The sequence below is a fragment of the Labrus bergylta genome, chromosome 5, assembly GCF_963930695.1.
Source record: "Labrus bergylta chromosome 5, fLabBer1.1, whole genome shotgun sequence".
In the NCBI taxonomy this organism is placed as follows: Eukaryota; Metazoa; Chordata; class Actinopteri; order Labriformes; family Labridae; genus Labrus; species Labrus bergylta.
Window position 1 is genome coordinate 23,735,106 of NC_089199.1, and position 22,715 is coordinate 23,757,820.

General features: G+C 41.2%; 2 protein-coding genes across 2 annotated transcripts; both read left to right on the plus strand.

Moving 5' to 3' along the window:
- The first annotated feature begins 10,010 nt into the window (after window positions 1–10,010).
- On the plus strand, window positions 10,011–15,764 carry cyc1 (cytochrome c-1). The gene is made up of 7 exons (XM_020653189.3): window positions 10,011–10,167; window positions 12,034–12,224; window positions 12,408–12,534; window positions 12,657–12,814; window positions 12,910–13,070; window positions 13,891–13,991; window positions 15,137–15,764. The coding sequence occupies exons 1-7, from the start codon at window positions 10,087–10,089 to the stop codon at window positions 15,239–15,241; spliced, it is 924 nt and encodes a 307-aa protein (XP_020508845.1). The 5' UTR covers window positions 10,011–10,086; the 3' UTR covers window positions 15,242–15,764.
- A 2,619-nt stretch (window positions 15,765–18,383) lies between these two features.
- Window positions 18,384–22,161, plus strand: hesx1 (HESX homeobox 1). Its single transcript, XM_065955249.1, has 4 exons — window positions 18,384–18,813; window positions 19,915–20,129; window positions 20,795–20,896; window positions 21,038–22,161. Exons 1-4 carry the CDS (start codon window positions 18,690–18,692, stop codon window positions 21,227–21,229), a joined length of 633 nt encoding a protein of 210 aa, XP_065811321.1. The 5' UTR covers window positions 18,384–18,689; the 3' UTR covers window positions 21,230–22,161.
- The last annotated feature ends 554 nt before the right edge of the window (window positions 22,162–22,715 follow it).

The following is a 22,715-nucleotide window of genomic DNA, read 5'->3' on the forward strand; positions in this document are numbered from 1 at the left end:
GTTTAATTAAATACCTGGAAATGAAACAAACGTGGGCCGAGTGTCTGAATATTGAGCCTTTCCATTTCATCCTGTGTGCAGTGAAGAAGAGTAAATGGCATGAACTCAAAACAGGTGATTGTGTAGTGAATCTTTGTCCTCGTCGTCTTGGCTGCTTGTTCCTGTCAGGATGCATTATGGGAAGCATGCTGGCTGTCAAAGGTGACGACGGTCTGCAGAGAGCTTCAGGTTCAGTCTGCCGGCAGCTCGGGAGATTTCACCTGCTGCTGTAATCACTATCGACATCAACAGCAGCTCCCTCTGACCTGCTGAGCTCCTGAGTGGGTAAATGGGACAGCTCCAACCAATCACAGTGCTGCTTCTCCCCGGGGGCATCGCAGGAAAAATTTGAAGGGTTGTTGAGATGATTTACAGCATCAGATAAAGAAACATTTTTACCATACAAATGCCTTTTCATCTCTATTTCTTTTCATGTTTTTTCCCCTGCCGTTGCTTCTTTCTTGTTAATTGCACAAAATAATGATGATGGTGGGTTTCTTTACCATTTGACCATTTGAAGACCTCTATCTTTTTCTATTGTATTTCTAGCTCACTCAAATATAGCTCGTAACAGAAGAACCCAATTGCCAAAACTGTGACGTGATGCTCATGAGTGTTGTGCTAAAACAAACGGCTTTCAAATGAAGTTCAGACATAAAATGAATAGCAGTCTTTGAGTAGCATTTACTAGGAGATGGTCCATGTTACAGATAGGGAAATCCCAACATACTTTTAACATGAAGTCATCTACATTCATGTTAAATGTCAGACCTGCGGGGCCAAATACTGTCAGCAAGTGAGGTTTAAGTTTGTGGCGTAAAACATCAACCTTGATCCAGTGCAGTCAAAACTGATTGATTTAAAAATGTTTCAGAAACCAGAAGCAGCAAAATGAAGCAATATTTACATCCAGATGAACATAGCCTCGATCTCACAACCCAGTGGCAACAGTCCAATAACTATTTAGCCTATAACACATCCATGACACCACATAGCTTGCTTTTGAGACTGACAACATTGGATAAAAGCCTCTAATTTTGAATTGTACTCACTTTAAAAGTCCAATCATTAAGATATCTACAGACTGAGATGATTAAGGTACCTTACTATATGATCAGCCATTAAGGAAACATGCTATGTTGAAGTGTTGGCTTCTCTGACAACAATGCAGCAGCCAGTATGTCCTCCTTCTAACTTTAGATTCTGGTCCTGAACGCTCTGGATTTGTTTGGACCAGAGAAGGTAGGTGCTTTTAAGGCGACCCCCCACACGTCCGTTTTGGATGCCCCTCAGTTTGCCAGATATGAGAGCAGTTATCAGGTCAAACCAACAGGTGTTGCAGCGATGGAAGCGGGCATGAGAACTGGTTCAGATAGAAGTGATTGTACCCGACCTAAAAAGCCTCTGCATGTTTCTAATAAGCTCCACGAGCAGAAACGTGCTAAAACTAGGATCAATATTGGAGATGCTTTTGAAAAATAGAGAGAGGTTAAAACACAGAAAGGTTTACAGACCGATGCAGAGCTGGCAAATGCACAAGATGTCAGCGACCCTCGAGGGGGGTATTTCAGCTTCGCTTTTTCAACTGGAGGAGGTGGATATGTGTTATCTATTTTCATATACAGTCGATGCCTGAACCCTGCAGAGTCTGTTATATCAGTTAATTTACTTGGACCATGTGTAGGTAAGGATTGATCTGCAGTGAAATGTTCAGCCGAGCTAAGATAATGTTCAAGTCACCACTTCACGTGTTTACAAGTCTGCTAGAAGTGTTCGACATGAACGTGCATGTAAGCCTCTCTCTTTTTTATCTGTGAAGTGCTATAGCCTTCGGGGCGTGTGTGTGTGTGTGTGTGTGTGTGTGTGTGTGTGTGTGTGTGTGTGTGTGTGTGTGTGTGTGGTAAACAGATCCTGACAGCACTAGCACTCTCTGTAATAGGAACACGCAGACACACAGCAGTGAAGTGGAAACAGGGAACCTTTTTATTCATTTTGCACTCAGCTTCACATCGCGATGCGTTCAAAGACCACCTGTTAGGAGTCAACATGGGCGGAGGTCTGAGAAGAGCTGAAGCTAGGTGAGAGGGTACGAGACAGGTTGCAAGGAGCTTAATCCACAGCTTGACTTTATGTGCCTTTCTTTTAGCTGACAGTCAAATAAACATTTTTTAGAATAATCTGAAGATTTACAGTTTAAAGTTTAATTTGATGTTTGTGTGAAACATTTTAAGTTATTGCTGTAAAGAACTTCATACGAGAAATTGTAGATAGATGTTGGGACATATTCATAGGGTGGGTTTAGACCCCGCAGAAAACAATGATTTTTTTAGGACAGTATTTACAAATGTTTATTTTGTCTTTTATCTGAAGTTTTTACAACATATTTTTCTCCACATTCTACTAATGTGAACTAGAGCACAATTTTCAAAGGTATTTTGACTGAAAAATATTTCATTTTTTTAATTTAAAGGTTGTAATGGTTCTTTATATATACTGTATAATTTTTGCTGCATGTATGAGATTGCACACTGTGTAGATTACACACTGTGTGTGTTTTTTAATAAAAACTGTTCTGTTTTTCCACAAGTGAAAATGTTTATAGTATATGTCTAGTATTATTTTATCTCTATTGTGAGTCCTTGCATTATTTAATAAATGTAAATATATATATTTTTGCTATTTTTACTAATTATACTAATGTTTTTGAGCTGTTGTAACAAAGAAATTTCTCCCAATGGCGGATCAATAAAGTTTATCTTTATCTTGATTATTTATAACATCATGGTGATGAACGAAGGTTGGAGGGGTGTCCTGTGAATTTTTGCCCAGGTTGGCACTAGACTAGAATCACCACTTCTTATAGTTAGGGTGCATTCACACCTGAGCCGTTTGGTCCGTTTGAAATCTCTGGTGCGCTTTGTCGGATAGTGCATTTGGTTTGGGGTGATGTGAACGCTCAAACGAACTCTGATGCTTACAAAAGAACCGAACTGCTGTTTGTTAAAAACCAGAGTTCGGTTCGCTGTATAGATGAGAACGCATTCTGGACCAAACGAGGGAAGTGAACCGAAATGCAGTGCATTGTGGGTTGAATTTGGCCATCTGTAAATGATGTAAAATAGGTTTTTCTGAGCGTGGTTAACGTTAGCATTGCTAAGAACACCAGCCTTCAGTTCTCCTTACAGGTTAGCGTGCTGATGCCTGTCCTGGTTAAACTGGCAAATCGACCGGAGCGATGTATGGTTACACATGCGGTTGGGGACCAAACGGCACACTTTTTCTTTTAATAAAACAAATTGATTGAAACTTGTAAAAAATGAGATTTTTCATGAAGCAGTAGTTGGTGGGTCCTGTGGCCACTGTTGTAAAAGTTACTGTGTGTCATGAGAATGAGCATTCAGGCAAACTTACAGCTTCAAATATACATTAAATCCAAGCTAGCAGCCTTTTTATGCTTCTCCACATATCTGATAAATGAACTCTTGTTTTCAGAAGTTATATTAGAGCCAGAGCTTTATTTTATGAAGCAGGTTTCAGCCTTTAGAGCGTCAAAGTTTTAGTCGTGGAAGATCTGTGGAAGAGAAAATTGAGCTAAGAAAAAAAAAACAGACTTGAATAGCAGTTTGAGTGAGCGGAGCTGATTCAGGGAGGAGGAGTGCCTCTGAGAGAATTTACACAGAGATGGGAAAAAAAAAAATAATGCATCAGTAAGATGATGAAAGGATTGAGCAGGTAACCAAAAACAACACAATGCAACTTCTGACAAAGGACGCCATTGAGGGTTGAGCAACAGTGAGGAAAACGTTACATTAGGCCCTCTTATCCTATCATTTGCATCATTCCCTTTATGCTCGTATAACAGGAGCCTGAAGGAGACACTTCACAGTCCAGATGAAGAATCACGCTGACATGTAAAACATTTATCAATCTCCATGGTAACAGACACAACCATCTATATGACATGGCTTTGGGGGAAACAAAGATTTACAGATATAAAAGTTATTATTGTGTCATCAAACAAAATTTAGATTTTTCTTGAAGTTGAGATATTACCATGAAGAGAGGTAGCGACACTGAGCAGATGGTCCAAACCTTTATCCGTTTTTGAACCTTAAACTGAGGGTATGTATGAGGAATGACTTGTTTATAGAGCCAGCCTCAAGTGGCCAATATGGGAACTGAATTGGCAAGTTGGTTTCAGGTTGCTTTTTTCGAGAAAGGCTACAGGGGTGCATCCAAATTGGTGGCCATGGGTGGCATGTGCCAACGTCATGCCACTCCTGCAAAAGTCAGTGCCCCAGGTGGGCCACCCTAGTTAAAAAAAAGTTGTTTTAAAGTCAATACCATGGATAATACTTCTTTTTTTTTTTGCATCGCTGCATGGTATGGAAGCCTGAACTTGTCAAACAAAGAACAGACTTGGGAGAATTTCAGGGAGGTGTCAGGTTGTGCTTTTGACCTTCTATAATCAGCAAGCTTGGGCCACACTTGTGATCTCAGATCACCCACTTCACAACGAGTTTGACCTTTGACCCTCAGGTCGTTGTTTTAGAGCTCCTGTGAGGAAGACTAAAAGACTCCAGATCTCATTTTTACCAAGTGCAATTAATATGTTAAACAACAATTAGCCATTTGTTGCTCGTTTTGCACTTGAATTGCACATTTGCACACCTCCACTTTGCACTTTAATAACTTGAATTTCCATTCTGGTATGAGCTCTTGACTGATTTTATTGCATTGTTTTTAGTTGGTTTTATATTTTTGCTGTGTTGTCTTATTTTTTTAATTCGTTTTGGTTTATGTTTTATGGTGATGTTGTCCTTGTGCTTCTTGTGCTCCTGTTGCATAAAGAATCTGAATCTGAATCTGAATAGAGGTAAAGGAAAGCAACTATTGCTGCTTGTGAAAGGAGACGGAGCAAATAGAACGTACACCAGCTTTCTTAATGTGCAGTAAATTCTTCATCCTGTTGATGTGCACACGTCGGTGTAATTAATGCATCAGATGTCATGGACTTGGAGCACAGATATTTGGCTGTCAAAGAGCTGCTCACCGTGATTTAAACAACTGACATGACACGAGTGAGACACACACACGCACACACACACACATACACACATACACACACACAAACACACAGAAATCTGCATAACCAAACTGAACCATCATGTCTTCATCCACACTTTCACAGCTACAGAATACACACCGATCGAGAACACACACTCACACAGAGACTGATGTGCAGCCTGTAATCTTCATGACAAATAACATGTCTATAATTACAGAGCATGTGTTCTCTGCAGTCGCTAAAAAAGATCCTGAGACGATTCCTTCAGCTGTCAGCTCTGCTCATCTGTGTGTGAAATGTGATCTTAAAAAACAAAAAAAAAACGACTTTCTTTGTGACTCGTTGATAATAATGTGTTAAGTTACATCCTTGTATCTCTCCATTTTTCAAAAAGTATTTCCAATATTGATCCTAGTTTGAGCACGTTTCTGCTCGTGGAGCTTATTAGAAACATGCAGAGGCTTTTTAGGTCGGGTACAATCACTTCTATCTGAAGCAGTTCTCTTGCCCGCTTCCATCGCTGCAACACCTGTTGGTTTGACCTGATAACTGGTCTCATGTCTGGCAAACCGAGGGGCGTCCAAAACGGCCGTGTGGGGGGTGTCTTAAAACCGCCTACCTTCTCTGGTCCAAACAAATCCAGAGCATTCAGGACCAGAATCTAAAGTTAGAAGGAGGACATACTGGCTGCTGCATTGTTGTCAGAGAAGCCAGCACTTCAACATAGCATGTTTCCTTAATGTCTGATCATACAGCAAGGTCACTTTATCATTTCACTCACTACACAGCTTACTGATTGGTCCTTTAATCTCAGATGTGAATGTCAACACTGTTAGGAATTAACTGTGAGATGAAGGTTAAATAAAGGTTTGTCTTCAGCTTCTGTCTGACTGACCTGAACGACCTCGACCCCTGACTCTGTTCCTTTGTAATAATAAGCCTTTACGATTTCTGTTTTCAGTCTCCATGTGGCTGCACGTTCGGAGCGCTCGGATGCACAGCATGTACCTGCAGACATCACGACAGAAACGTCCTCCCCGTCAAGCAAACATGACAGGCGATGACAGTCTCTGCTGGAGCTGATGAATAGTTTATTACCTACCTGCTGTCAGACAGCAAACATCCATCTGCGGTTACACTCGCAACCGACTTCACTTCATTCAAACAAGCTCTGTGTTTTCATGACTCTGAATATTTCAGGCTGTGGATGTTTCCTCTTTCATTATTCACCTTCTGTTTTTTGTTCTCCTCCTCGTGTCTTCAGAAGGATGGCACCCCGCTGGTCTGACAGGAGTTTAGTTTTTAACGCCCCGTGTCCACCTGGTGAGTTTTTCAGAGCAGAAAGCGCTGACTGTGCGCTCTGGAGCTCTTGGATGAAGTGTCTGTGCGCTGAGAAGAAAAGCGCTGCAGGTCCGTCTGGTCTCCATGACAACAGTCTGTTGACATCTCTGTTACTTTTTACTGCGTGTTTTATATTTGAGATCGTTAATTTCCCGATCAGACACGGAGCGAGGAGGATGAGGGGACAAGACAACAGCGCCTTTCTGGAAAATGAAAGATTTTGAATTTGAGCGCTCGGAGCAGCCCCCACAAAAAAAGGTGGAGTGCACGGAAAATAGATGCTAAGTGCTGCGCTTTTTCTCCAGGCGCCCGCTTTCTGCTGCGAACGCTATCTACTCATTGAAAACAACAGAAAAAAGACGCTGGTGCTAAAAAAAAAAAAAAAAATGCAAGATGGACATGCAGCTTAGCATTTTAAAAAATCCACGTTTATTTTGTTTTTTTGAAGATTAAAGATGAGTTCCTCTTCGATTGTTTTATCGTCCCATGTTTGTCATGCTAAGAGAAGGCCTGTCGATAATTAGAGAAGGAAAGCAGAGTCAAACTTTTGTTTTTTTTGCTGTTCCTTTTTTTAAAAGTTTGGATTATCGTCAAATTAGCACCCAAAATAATAAAAATAATAATGACAGCGTGTTGACGGCTTCTAAACATCCCTTAAATAATTTACAGCAGACTCCATGTTTGAGAGTCTGTTGTAGAATCTGGCAAACATTTGTGTGTTTATTCACATGTGTATTTCATTCATCAACCAAATTAAACAATTAATTACGAACATAAATTCTCAAATCTTGAATGAAAAGGAGCAGAAAGAAGAGTATTCTAAAATAATCTGCTCGTCTTTCACGAGACATTTATTCACAAAAGATGTAATAAAAAAGGATTAAAATACACAAACATGAATCAAACAAAAGGGGGGCCGGTAGTGGGTAGTGTGCAGTCTTCGAAGCAGGCAGCCTGGGTTTGAATCCGACCTGTGGCTCCTGTCAGTCTACACGCTCTCTCTCTCTTTCTCTCTTTCTCTCTCTCTAATTTCTGAATATATTCACTGTCCTGGTTCCAAAAAAACATGAATAAAATTATCCAGAAACTAAACAGCATGTTTCTATTTGTAAGCTTTTCATAGATTTGAATTGAAATGAAGTGTAACCCTCAGGTTTGTGCCGCTGGTTTGTGTGTGTTTTTTGATGCAGTGCCTCCATCTGCTGGATGACTCGGGTATTACAGCTTCAACTTTGTGTCAGTATTTTTATTTGATCCTTTATGAGTTTGTGTTGCAGGAACAAAGCTGTTCAAATGTTGAACACAAGTAAATTGTTCATATGTAAGTGTAGGTGCCACATAAAGCGAGGTGCTCAGTTTGACTTCTCCCCATGTCACCCCCAGCTGTGTTTTCTCTCTGGCTAGGTCATTGATAAAAATAGCAAACAGGGTTTGGGATAAAGCGTCACCCTGCCTCACCCCTGAGGGTGTGGGGGAATCACTCAGTGTATATTCGTTTGGCTTGACACATGGCATCAGCAGCTTTTTAGATTGATTGTATGGCTCTGTGACATTTTCCTTGAATTCCTGTTTGAAGAAGCCTGACTGTAAGAAGGTCTCAGAATCAAAAGCCAATAAAGGAAGCAAAGGTTAATCTATTTCCTGAATTATTGTTTTTTAATCACAGTACGTATACTGTATGTACGTGATCAGTAGACCTACAGGCTCTGCTAAATTGTAGGCTATATGAAGCAATCTTTCATTTTAACAACTTTCTATGGGAGAGTTAATGAGCCTACTGTCCAAACTTACATTTGGTGTATACTTTAAATTCTGTATTTGTTGGCTACAAGCCTGATCGTAATGTTTTAGCATTGAAAAACAAATATGGGCCTAGTCTACTTTGGTCCGAAATGTATTGGCCTAACGAACTAAATGACTGATTGATTCCTAGATTTCCCCATTTGAAATAAAACGGCCCAAAAGCTGCAGATAGACAGCTATGTTATTTTTTTTCATATTTGAGACTGTTACTTCAAGAATAGAAATCAAAGGGAACTTTCAGTGTGGTTTGTTTCACAATTTTCTATCAATTCAGTCATGAAAAGTAAGGTTTATTTGATAGGTCCTAGCCTACTCAAGGAATAACAAAAACAGTTGTTTTATGTTGTCTTTTAAAAAAAATTAAGAGTCACACACACACATACATACAAAATAAATCAAGTGAAAGACTAGCCTATAAGATGTTTAAGTGAAAATACATGTTAAAATGTGGTTATGCTATAATTAAATGTTGTCAATTGTTCGGTGGTTTCAATAAAGTTTTCTCATTCAAAAAGCTATTGGAGGTCTGTTTGAATTACTGCTCCTGTCCTTGTTTCCCCTCGAAACACGGCGTAAAAAAATACTTTAAATATCCATCTATGGCATGAATAAATACTAGTACGCGCAATGAAAGCTGATATGAAGTCACTTTTGATTTACAGTCAAAGATAATCTTTAAAGTAATGTAGAGCCACGAAGCTCAGAAGCTGCCGCTAGATGGAGACTTAACGTCACAGACTAAATCCCGTTTATTGTAAATAATCAGGAGTGAATTCATCTTAAAACACAGAGAATCGTTGAAACAGCGGTTCGTCCTCTGGTGTTTTGACTTTGTTTAGTAAAATGTTACAAAACAATGCGGAAAAAACGGTTGTGTAAATTCAGGTTGTGTAAGTTTTCGTAAAGTTAACCGGAACAAGCTTGACTTTGGGTTTCCGGTTGGTGTGAGTGCAACTTTCAAAACAAGAGTTCAGGATGACATAACTGTGACATTCAACAGATTCCTTTTGCCTTTTTTTAGTCTTAAGAGAGGATTCATTTATTGAATGTGATTTATGTCCACTCTGTTTCATTATGTAAGTAAAATTAGACTACTTTTTAGGAATCAAGAGATTAATGCTGAATATTTAAGAGTTCAGAGGTCACATCAAGACAGATATTTTAAGTGTCAGATATGACAACTATCAACCCCTTTTAAAAGCAAGGAGGGTAGAGGGAGAGGCAGAAAGAAAGAAAGAGATGGAGACAAACAGACAACAATAACAACAACAGTTCATACAGATATATGGCTACAGTGCTGATAATAATGGTTAAAGTAGGAGTACAATTAGCAGGGACAGCACTGTAATGATAATAGAATGACCGTCATAATGCAAACCCTTAGAAATCACAGGTCTTAGAATACAAAATGATGATTAAAGAGTTTTTTCTGACCACTGTAACTTTTGCTGCTTTGCTAAAGTGCTCATGATGGATAGGCCGGGTCTTTGAAACATAACAATAAGTAAGGTCTTTTACCTGCTTTTTGTAACATAACAATGAGTAAGGTATTTTACCTGCTTTTTTATTCTTTTTTTTTTCGAGATAACACTTGTTATGAGTTGACGCTATACAAATAAAAATTGATTGATTGATTGATTAAAGAGGGGGACTGATTATATAAATTATTAGAAGCAGTTTATTATTATTTATTTATAATGGTGTCCTTGTGTTATTTTTCAGACAGGTCACACTGTCTGTTTTATTTTGAAGGCTCCGACCGGAAGTGTTCCGTGTCAGTCTTTACGCCGGTTTCAATCAGGAAAACATTTCAGCTCAGAGAAACTGCAGAGAAGATGGCGGCGTTACGAGTCGTGGTGCTATCGGGCAGCGGCAGGGCTCTCCTCGGTACATCGAGAACTATCAAGACCCAGACGGTGAGTACGTGGATGAGTGTTTTATTCACCCCGCTGACCATTTTCTTCTTCGTGGCCACAAAGAAGCGGCACCGCGGGACGTCCTAGCACCAAGCTAACGTTAGCCCGGTGTCAGTCAGTGAGGAGGGGAAGCAAGGTCACTCGTGTTCCCACACCTTTTTCAGACGTCTACAACTGCTGTGGCGTTACCTCTTCTGCTAACTCGTCCTCCTCTTAATGAAGAAAACGAATTCACGGCCTTTATAAAGAAACACTTTTAAGATATCTCCAACTTGCTGAATGAAGCGCTGCAAAGGAAGCTAGCTGCTAAGCTAACTTATGATGCCGTGTGAACCAGCCGGCAAACTGAGCAGGTCAACACTGTTTACCACCTTTTACTGCCTGCGTGGACACGAGACAATGTGTGTGTGTGTGTCATCGTAGTGATGGTGAATGTTTCGGTCCTGAGCCCAAACCGTGATTTAAGAGTCATCCTGTGGAGAACAACACCTGCTAAAGATGAACAGACGGCTAACCGGTTAGCATTTCAAGGACTGTGAGGACTTCCGGTGACGTCATAAGCTTTTTTTTATTTTTTTAATTGCTTTGCTCTTCTGTTTGATAAATGTTACCTCCAGCTGAGGTCATGACCTTTTTGTTATAACGCTCTGCAACATTATGGAAACTGTACATGTTGCTGTTCTCTGGATGATTTACGAATTCGGTCAATTAAGGTCACAATGTTCATTAACTAGTTACTTATTAACGAGCTAATTGTCATTATTAAGCTCTTATTAGAAGCATATTCTTCATAACTACAGTATATAAGTAATAGGCCATACACCAAGAGCTGTCCCTCTTTATTACTGCTTATTGACAGGACGTTAGGAAGTTGTTGAATATAAATTATTATATTAATGTGCTTTGCTTACTTCTACCTTTTTTTTATAAGGGACAAACTAAGCAATGCATATTAAGATCATAATCCAAGGGAGTTCTTGAAAAGTGTCAGATAGAAATGAGTAAGAGAAAGGGAAAGCAGCGAGCTCAAAGTAAAGCGAAAACCGACACGTCTGAGACGGATCATAAGGAGAGGTGAAGTATCACCTGGTGTGCCTGTGTCAAAGACAAGTTAAGGACAATTGCCCCTTATTTTATTTAAGTTAGTTTTGTAAACACACACTACAGTTTTAGCTTGTTGCGTCTTTTTTTTTTGTAAAGACCTCGTTTTTATTTTAGTCTGCGTTGTTTTGTAGTTTTCAATAATGATAATTACCTTGAGGATTACACTTCCTACAAACAAGCCTAACATTTATTAATGCCGGTGAGCATTGGGCACTCTTCCTAAACGTATCTTCAACACTCAGGTGTGTGTGTGTGTGTGTGTGTGTGTACACACTGAAGCAGGGATGCCGTCATGTGACACCCAATGCCTGGTTACAGAACAGTGACGGACAGTTTCATAAGATAAAACCACAGTAAAGAAAGGACATTGTGATAAAATCTAATCCAGTAGGTTTGGGTTTATAATCACGAAAGCACAAAAAAAAAATCATGCTTTCTGTTTTGATGTTCATCAGGTCTTCACTTTGTCATTTTCAAAATATTTGATTCTTTTGTATCTTCAAGTCAAAATGTTTTAAAATTCCATTTCCAAGCCCTCAAAAAAAGTTGACTTTTGTTATCTTCATCATCGCCTACTACCACGACCACACTCTGTTCCTCCTTCTCTTAAGAAATTACTTCTTTGTTTTGTTTTTCTTGGAGTTTTATGTTAAGCGTCAGTCTCATTACTCGTGATCGTTGAGTGATCGGGGGTCTCTAATGGTCACCTTCACTTTGATGTCCAGTAACTCACTGGAACCTCGTGGTCTTCCTCCCCTTTAGGCCAACATGTCGATTGCCAGCCTGTCGAGGAGTAAGAAAGTTGCCCTGTCGACCCTGGGCGTGGTCACAGCCGGCGGGGCGGGTCTCGCTCTGATGCTGCACCAGTCTGTCAAAGCCTCGGACCTGGAGCTCCACCCCCCGAACTACCCATGGAGCCACGCGGGACCTCTGTCGTCGCTGGATCACGCCAGGTGCGATGGACAGACGCGCATTATCCAAATACACTAAAAGTTTTGCAGCCTCAGAGGACTTTTTTTTGTGAATCACAAAGCTTCTGACACACGTTTCATTTTACAGTTTGTAGAGTTTAAACATATAATCCCCCCCTGAATGAAAACCCCTAACGCTTTGTTTCCCCCCGCCTGTACCTGCAGTATTCGCCGTGGGTACCAGGTGTATAAGCAGGTGTGTTCAGCCTGCCACAGTATGGAGTACCTGGCCTTTAGGAACTTGGTGGGAGTGTCGCACACAGAGGCGGAGGTCAAGACCATCGCTGAGGAGGTGGGTCTTTGTGTGTGGGTCTAGCAGGCATTACTGAGTCCTGCCAGTAGATGGTGCCACCCAGCCGTGTCCTCTGTTATTGTCAGGCATTCTTATAAAGTGAAAGATGATGTTGTCTACAGGTTGAGGTGGTGGATGGTCCTGATGAGAGCGGAGAGATGTTCACCAGGTCAGGGAAGCTCTCGGATTACTTCCCTAAGCCCTACCCGAACCCTGAGGCCGCCAGGGCCGCCAACAACGGAGCCCTGCCTCCTGACCTCAGCTACATCGTCAATGCAAGGTAACAGAAAACAAACAGTAAATGTACACAGTAGAAGTCTGACAACAGTTCTCCTTAAATCTTTGGTGTTGACTTGTTGTGTCTCACTCACTCAGACACGGAGGAGAAGACTACGTGTTCAGCCTGCTGACAGGATACTGCGAACCTCCAGCAGGAGTGGCGGTGAGAGAGGGACTGTACTATAACCCATACTTTGTAGGACAGGCCATCGGCATGGCTCCTCCCATCTACAACGAGGTGCTGGAGTATGATGATGGTGAGTGACTGTGCACTGTGTGTTTGATATGTACCAAATCTGCGTCTGGTGCAGTAAAAACACACTGAGCTGTGCAGACGCGGCTTTCACCTTCAATCCGAATGACGTGTTAAGTGACCATCAGATGTAACTAATCCATTCAGACACGTTTATACGCTGCTGATGCAAGCGGGAGCAATTTGGGGTTAACCCTCGGGCATCAGTTTAATTTACTACCCTCTTAAGTCACTAAGGACAAAAATGTCCATAGTGATGCATGAAGGTTAAGTGTTTGCTCAAGGAAACAGACATGTAACTGCAGGAGCTTGGGATCAAACCCCTGACCTTTTACTACAGGGAGGACTGACTCTACCACTGATCCACAGCTGCCACCCCCCCGTGCAGTTTGGACCTCAGACTGTAGAAAACATGCGACAGAACAAACAAAGTTTCATATATTTGTTAGACAACTTCTCCAGGAACACCTTTGTGACCAACTGAAAACAGCTCAGTGACCCACGTTTGGCCCCCCCGTTTTGCCAACCAGTTGAGAACCACTGGTCCAAAGCTTCTTTCACAAACAGTCAATCATTTCCTCTATTACAGCAGTGTGTCACTTCAACATCTTCTTTCTAATATCTTCATGACATGTCAGGTGTTGTGGTGACCCTGTAATGTATTTAACTTCTGGACGTCAGTGTGAAATGTGTTGATTAGTGTGAAGTTTCCCTTTATTTCATCTTCTAGATAAGAGAAGAATAAAGACTCTTATGTGTGAATGCTAAATACTGCAGTAAAAATAAAACAGTGTGCTGATTGTTGTTGTTGTTTTTTTTCTTAGGAACTCCGGCCACCATGAGTCAGGTTGCTAAAGACGTTTGTACTTTCTTGAGGTGGGCCGCAGAGCCAGAGCACGACCAGCGCAAACGCATGGGACTGAAGGTACGACACAAATACACTTTATTACTACACCTGAGGTTAGGTACGATATTCTTTATTCACAACACATTACTTTGGGGAATTAAAACATTTTCTCATTCTTATTTTAACAAAATTAAGTTTCCAGATGTTTGAAGGAGATGTATTCTGCTGATCAATACTTTAATCCATAAATATAACTTTACAATGTTGGATGGCTATACTAAACCTCAGTTAAGTTTTAAACACAAGTCACACATGTTGTTGGTGTAATCCTCGGGGCGTGGTTTCCTGCTGTTCTAAACGAGACGATACGAGAACTTGGCGATTCACCAGTTGTGAGGTCGTTTGGGATTTCAGTTCAGAAAGTTGGAAAAGCTCAAAAACAAAGACTGACTGAGCCCCTTTTCTTCTGAGTTACCGAAGGAGAAAATCAGCAGAGTTTTTTCCCGCTCAAAATGCGTCCTCTAGCTGCAGGTCTGTGACCGACTTTAATCTAATAATAACACTCATAATAATAACAATAATAGAAATAATTGCAAAAAAACAGCGTTAATGCTATGAAGATTTGTGAATGTTACAAGTTATTTTTGAGCTAAACATTGATGGGCAATACGTGAAAATGTATCCTACCATTGACAAAACATATTTTGTCCCCCTTGTTGATGACTAATATGGCGGCAAGTCGAGCACCTAGTTTTTTCCCCAGAGTTTCCAAGTTGTTTTTCTGTCTTAAAGAGACAGTAGCTGAAATCAAGCGTTTCAGGCAGAGGATGAAATTAGGCATTTTACTGATGCCAGTCTCAGATAACTGAAGATGTTTTTGAGCTGCACATCTCACAGCACTTCTCAGTCGGTGTCCCAGACTGACATCATTGATGGAGAGAGTGAGGATCATAGATCTCCTTTAATGTTGATGAAACCTTCAGGTCCTGCAAAGTTGCTGTGGTAAAATGCATCATTTTCAGAGTTCTGTTATTGCCCCCCGTGTTCCACTTAAACAAAGAAACATGTCCCACCCCCAAAGGAAGGGTCTCTGGTCTTCACATGACCCCCTTTATGATGAATAAAAGGCAGTCTCAGCACACAGAGACGGTCGGAAAACAAAACAGGCTGTAAACATGAATGTTGCTTTGGAGTTAATCTTTCGGTTGTGGTTTCCTCTGCAGCTGCTGATGGGCTCGGCCATCCTCGTCCCTCTCATCTACTACATGAAGAGACACCGATGGTCCGTGCTGAAGAGCAGGAAGATCGCCTACAAGCCTCCCAAGTAAACGGACACAAACGCACCCCTACCTGGGCCTAAATACTACCGGAGAGGGCTGCGTTCAACGACACCACAACGCTCACCTCACACGGAACAAGCAGACAGAACAACCGACACACACACACTCACACATGCCTTTCTAAGAGCGGGTAGAGTAATAAGAGTTTGATGTTTCTTGCTACAGAGAAATGCCTTTATTTTAGTCGTTGGTGTGGTGGAGCGAATCATGTGACAAGGTCAGTCAGAGAGTTGTGGCGTCCTTGAACGCACCCTTCCCAAAAGTTTGTTTTATCTGCTTTGAGTCATCGCCGTTAGCAGTTCCACGTCCTGACATCTGGTATCAGAAACTTTGTCTCAATGATTGATTGGTTACCCATCTTTGTAAAATACTCAATAACCACGTTGGGGAAAGGTTGCCCTCTAAAGTTTATGTAAATCCTCTTTTGTCTTTTCCACGGAGTCACTCGGTGGATGGAACGCAGCCTCTGAACATCTGTTTTACTGTACAAAATAAATTATCTTAAAGGAAACAGTCCTGTGTGGGGGTTTGTTTTGTTCTCACTCATATACACATTTCACCTGTTCCTGCCTAAAGCTGTCCTGTAAATATTCAATAAACCTGTGAATGATTGACTCTTCTTTTGGGGGAGCGGGGTACTTTCTTTTTATTGATTTTCTTCAGATTAAAACAAGAAAGAGGGTGTTAGTAAAATAAGGGGTAGGAGTCAAGACCATACAAACTGAGACAGAGACCAGAGTGCTCCCAGTCAAGACCATAAATATCACTGAAAAGTCCTCATCTTTTGTTCAGGGGCGTGTCACTCACTTAGACCGTAACCCCAGGAAGGTTGCAGCCGTAACTTGGGGGGGGGGGGGGGGGAATCAAACAGAAGTTGAATCGATGACTTGAAGTTAATTGTTCTTCTAGAAAGCAGCGTTTTCCTTCTAATCACAGGAAAAACCTGGAAAAATAGCCGATCAGGGGTGGTCTTGACCGGTCTTGATTTAAAATCGAGAGTCCGCCCAGTCTGAGGCCGAAACAAGACAGTAGAAATGCTTTCGATTCTGGAGACGAGACACATTCAAAAAGTGGTCTTTAACCTAATTCTGTCTGACCATCTCATCTTGTCATGTAAATATTAAATAAACCTGTTTATGGTCGACTCTTTTTTGAAGTTATAATTCATTCAGCAGCAGACTAGGACTTTAAGAATCACAGCGCTCACTCTTGTGGCCCTGCTAAGCGTCGCGTGCATGACAGCTCGTCAATGAAAGTCAGCAAAGCAAAAAGAAGAGGACGTGTCGGGACACTGCAGTGTTTCAGGTTTGAGGTGCAGCAGCAGTGGTGATGTGGAACAATGCTTTAGTTGTGTGCAATTTTATAAAATTCTGATCATTAAAATAATTACTAATAAAAGAGATCAACCAAAAACCACCCTATTGTCATAACCCGGCACGTGGGTAATGGCAAAAGATGAGAGGAGTCAGAATTTTACCAAAGAAAATGAATAATTTATTTGGAAGCACCTAAAAAAAAATAAAAAATCTGCACCGGTAGTCATATTTCGGTGCACCACAGCTGCTAGGTGCATATAGGGGGAAAACTGCCTTGGTAGCCAGAAGGGTGATGGATGCTGGTTGGTTTGTTTTAAATTTCAGTTTAGTTTTAATTCATTTTTAAAGCTGGTTTGTTACTTTTTATTAGGTTCCGATTTGTTGTCTCCGTGTCCTAAATGGTTCATAGTTCATCTGAAGAGGAAGGAAATGCTTTATTCAAAAACATGCAAATCTACTCACTGAATAAAAAATCATGTTCTCCAGAATAGTGAAGCCCTAAGTGTTCATGCATGCTTCGTATACATTTCATTTAACTCGGCTTTACCGCCATAACGAGTACATGTCAGTTGTTTTTCTCGAGATCTCAACTTCTTCATCTCACTCAGGGTTTGTATGTAGTGTTGATGATTCAGTCCTTTGTTGACTTTTGTTAACATTTTAGTTATTTTTGCGTCTTACTAAAATCACTTCATTTTGACTGTGTTAAGGTGTTTTATGTCCCCTCATTGGGTCAATTTGTGGGCTGTTGTTAGCCCCATAATGCTGCCTTAAAGTAACAGCGGCGAAGGCAACAAAAGGACACTGAGGATAAAATTATAAAAAGAATAGGAAATGAGTTAACATGTAAGAAGAAGATAACATTTTAAAGAAATAACGTAAAAACAAGTTTATAAAAGTGAGTTTGAAGGAGTGATTTAAAAGAAGAGACTTGATTCTACCAGATTCTTCTTCTCAGGGCCCTGATGGAGGAAGCTGTTTCTTCCAGTCAGTAGTCCTTGATTACATAAAATCTGTTGAAAAGATGAGTATGAAAGATGTATTTTAACATCTGCAAAACAAATCCCATCCTCGCTGCAGCCTGAACACCCAGAGAAAAAGTCCGATAACGATCTGATGTTAGTCATAGAAAGCGAAGCAGTCTGCTTCCCTGAGTCGTTCTTTAGGTTGACTTTAAATTTACTTCCCTTGTGCCTGTAGCATCACATCGTTACACACATCCTCCCTTTCATTCAGAGTTAAATAAACAAGTGTGCTGTTGGTTTAGAGCGGCTTCAGGCCTTCATTAGCAGATCATCTTATTGTGAAAAGCTTTTTCCTCCCCGCTGCTTCCCCATGCATTCACACGCCACCAGCTTCATCTGCATCACAACACACACAGATTAGCCTAATAGCATTAGCGGGATCTCCCCGGATCATTATGATTGCAATTATTTCTATTATTGTTATTATTATGAGTGTTATTATTAGATTAAAGTCGGTCACAGACCTGCAGCTAGAGGACGCATTTTGAGCGGGAAAAAACTCTGCTGATTTTCTCCTTTGGTAACTCAGAAGAAAAGGGGCTCAGTCAGTCTTTGTTTTTGAGACACTCTGATGACCCCCCCCCCCCCTTTTCAAAACGCTCCTCGTGCTAATCTCAGATGTGCACGCTAAAATCCTGCAGACACACACGTCCTCACACACACGAGATGTTTGTGTCTCCTGCAAAGTTTGCAAACACTTCTGTTTTGCAGAGTTGATGCAAAAATGAATGAAGTCTACACCCCGACACTCACAGAGCGGAGATTATCCGTTGTATGGAACCTCAGGGAGTCTCTTTCTCATGGAAAAACCACTTCTTCCTTCTAATTGGTGGCTGGTGTAAATCCTCCTCTCTCATTTAAAACCAGCAGGCAGCGGTTTGTCTTCCTGCTGCTTCACATGTTCCTCACACTTCAACATCCGCTTACCTTCTCAGGTCCACACCAGAGCTCTAAGACCAGCTTTTAATCAGAGGAAAAATGAATATGTGGTACCTTTTTATTTTATTTTGAAGCCTGAGTATCTTTGAGTTGTTCTCAGGTGTTTTGTCAGCACGCTTGGAGCTTTTTACATCACCGGTGTAGTTTATCAGTCACATGATGGCAGCCTTGCAGGCTCCTGTTAAAGCAGAAAACAGGCCGACGTTTTCCATCGACAGGATTCTTGGACTGGAGCTGGAGAGACCGGAAAACTGCCTGAAACTCCATCGGCCCTGGACAGGTGAGGAGCAACAGCTTTTCAAACTTCTGTGAGAGATAAAAGAGGGAAGGTCTGCTGTGGAAATTAAAAATACACAACAACAATCACTTCTTTGTGATCATGTTTTTACAATAATTTAAACAGCAATCCACTTTAATGTTTAGTGTCCCTTCAGAATAAAAGCGGCGTCATTGAAAATAAGAGAGACAGCTGAGTTATACTCTCCACACTCAGAGGAGTGATGTGAAGGTTTTGCATATCTGTGTAAAAATAAGAGGATTAATTAGCTCATGGAGAGGGAGTACGATTTAATACTGAGGGTGCCATGTGCAGGTAAAAGTCAAGCTAACAATCTGTGCGAGATGTAAAATTTGTGGTGATTCCTTCTTCAGTCAATTCGCTGCATTTGGTTTTTTTAACTTTCAGCTAAAGGGCATGACTTTTCTGGCAGGTTAAATGCTTCTTTAATTCTTGTTTGTGTGAGAAAAGCCTGCAGCAGCTCTAACAAGAATGAGCACATTTTCCTTGCACAACAACCCACAGTAGACTCAAAAAATCACCAATGATGACAGCTTGTAGCTTTCAGGCAAAACTGACATTGTTATCAAAACATCAATCCTGAAATCTGATTATATACAGGAATTGTTATGGACGCTTCTGTTGGTAATTGGTCATCTTTATTTAATTATCACTAGTCCATCACTTTTTTTACCACCAGGTTGGATTATTGTATTTCTCTTTTATCAGGCTGCTCTAGTAAGACTACAGAAAATCTGGAACTGAGTCCTTTTTCAAACATACAAAGCTCTGAATGGGCAGGCACCATCGTATGTTAAAGAGCTAATAGTGCCATATTACCCCTCCAGACCATGATGCTCCCAGAAAAGAGTACCTACAGTCTCTAAATGTACTATGAGGGTTAGAACTTTCAGTTATCAGGCCTGTTTGTCTGTTTTGTGCAATCATTTAAATTTGTTTGTATTTTGAAATATTTACCCAACTCTACCTTAAATGGGTTATTTATATTTAACCATTTAATTGTGATTCTGTCCAGTGTTTCTGATATTTTAAAGATGTTTTAATGTTTGATCTGCTCTTCTTATTTTGTCCTCATGACTCCAGAGATCACGGCAGAGAAGGAAAACAGAGGAAACAGTTTGAGCTTGAAACAACAACGACAACAACAACAACAACAACAACAACAACAACAACAACAACAACCACAACCACAACCACAACAACAACAACAACATCCTCCTCAGCAGACAAGCTCCACCAGACCGACGTCAAACTGGTACGCAGGACGCAGACCACGCACGGCCTTCACCAACAGCCAGGTAATAAAACAAGTGATCTTTTGTCAGTAAGTTAGCTGAGAGTAAAAATAATACTGTGACGTTGGTCTTTTAAAGGAGCAATATGTAACTCTGACCCCTAGTGTTTAAAATGGGTACTGCAGTCAAAATTCTAAACATTGTAGAGAGCTGTCCCCGCCCGCCCCCTCCTCTCTAGAATCGATGCTCACGCAGGTTAACCATGTGGTGGACACTGAAGCTTCAGTGTTTAGCCAGCTCTGCATCGGTCTGTAAACCTTTCTGTGTTCTAACCTCTCTCCATTTTTCAAAAAGCATCTCCAATATTGATCCTAGTTTGAGGACGTTTCTGCTCGTGGAGCTTATTAGAAACATGCAGAGGCTTTTTAGGTCGGGTACAATCACTTCTATCTGAACCAGTTCTCTCACCCGCTTCCATCGCTGCAACACCTGCTGGTTTGACCTGATAACTGCTCTCATATCTGGCAAACCGAGGGGCGTCCTAAACGGCCGTGTGGGGGTCGCCTTAAAAGCGCCTACCTTCTCTGGTCCAAACATATCCAGAGCATTCAGGACCAGAATGTTTCCTTAATGTCTGATCATATAGTAAGGTCACTTTATCACTTCACTCATTACATATCTCACTGATTGGTCCCTTTAATCTATGTTTGTCCGTGTTTGTCCTTTAGGTGAAAGTACTGGAGTCGGTGTTTCAGATGAACTGTTATCCAGGGATTCAGCTGAGGGAGCAGCTGGCTGAGAGGCTGGACCTGGACGAGGACAGAATACAGGTTCAGACAACAGAAAGCACTCGTTGGGAAAAAACCTGTCCTTGAGTTAGATAAAAGGCGGTGTTGTTCTCTGATTTTAGCTCTTCTGCCATTCTCTCTGACCGTTTCTCCTCTCTCTTTCTCTGTCTTTCTTTCTCTTAGATTTGGTTTCAGAACCGGCGGGCAAAGCTGAGGCGTTCCCTCAGAGAGTCTCGTCTGCAGCTGGTTCAGACGGCTGTGGCCGACCTGCAAGTCGGACATGACATCACAGGTCAACTGAAAAAGGATGAGCGAGCTGAACACGACCTGGCCTCTCGTCTTCAGCTCGTGGTCGAGGAAGAGAAGGAGAGATGATGACTGTTTCTAATATTAAGATGGACTGTTTGCTTTTAAATGCAGCCCTACCATGTGTTTTTGAGGTTCACTGCAAATGTAACGCTCTGACTCACTATTGTGAGTTGTACTCTCGGGTAGGATGGAGGGCTCTGGCGCCCCCTAAACTCATACACTGGTACACCCCCATCCATCCAACCAACCCTCCATCCATCCATCCATCCAAACCTCTATCCATCCATCCATCCATCCATTCAATTTATCCATCCATCCATCCAATTTATCCATTCAGCCATCCAACCCTCCAGCTCCTCCTGGGGGACCCCAAGGCATTCCCGACAGAAATTGGGAAAAGGACTTTTTGGTATTCTGCGCCCTCAGCCTGGAATCTGTTGCAGAAGGACTTGAAACTCAAGGAGCTGGTGTCCTTTCCATGTTTATAAATCTAAAATGAAAGACTTGGAAGCAGATTCTACAGGATGTCAATGATTTCAGCCTGCCTGGCTGTACAACTGACCTTCCAGAAAGTTATTTTTCGGACTCATAGACAGTTCTCTTTTAATGCATGTTTCCATTTTTGTAAATTGAACTTTGTGTCTCTTTGTGTTGTTGCTGCTTGCTGTCTCGGCCAGATCTCCTTTTAAAGAAAGAGGTTCTTAATCTCAATGCGACTGACCTGCTTAAATAAAGGTGAAATAAAATAAAATAAATTAATAAATTCACCCGTTTCTACAAGCTTCTAAATCTGGCCAACAAGCCTAACCCGCCCACCTTTGCAGGTTCCTCATTGGCTGATATCTATGTGGATGTATTTGGGTATTTTTGGATTTATTTTTACATGATCCTCAGTTTCTTACCTCCTCTATTTAAATGTTGTGTGCAATGCGTTTCATGATTTCCCTGATGAAGGCCACAAGCCGAAACACGTCACTCTAATTTGTTAATAAAGTGGATCTTCATAGTACAAGTGTTGCTGGAGCTTTTTGACCTCTTCTGTCACCCTTCATGCACCTTGTTAGTTGGTGAAGTTGTGCTGGATATGGTCACATGACCAACCATCACAAATACAGATTATTCAGAGTCAGACATAATATTGTGTTGTAGGAGTATTTTCCTGCACTATCTCAGTTTTACATTTGTATCCTTGTATTTGGTTGGAAATCAGTTTTTCTCTGGGTGTGATTACACAAAACTCAAAGACACAAATGGAACATGGATTTTTCATAAACATTTTATTCGTGCACACAGTTCAACAAATTAAACAAAAACATGCACGTTTACACCGGCTCAGCAGGACTGAGGACTTCTAAATATAGAAACATTGTCGACATGATCTAAAAATGTGCAGAAACGAGCTTGTGTAGAGAATAAGTACACAGCTTTTATTGTTGCAGGGAAACTGGTGCAGGCTCATCATGATCCTATTACTCACTCACAGAGAAAGGTGAGAGTGTGTGTGTGTGTGTGTGTGTGTGTGTGTGTGTGTGTGTTCACTCCTCCACTATCA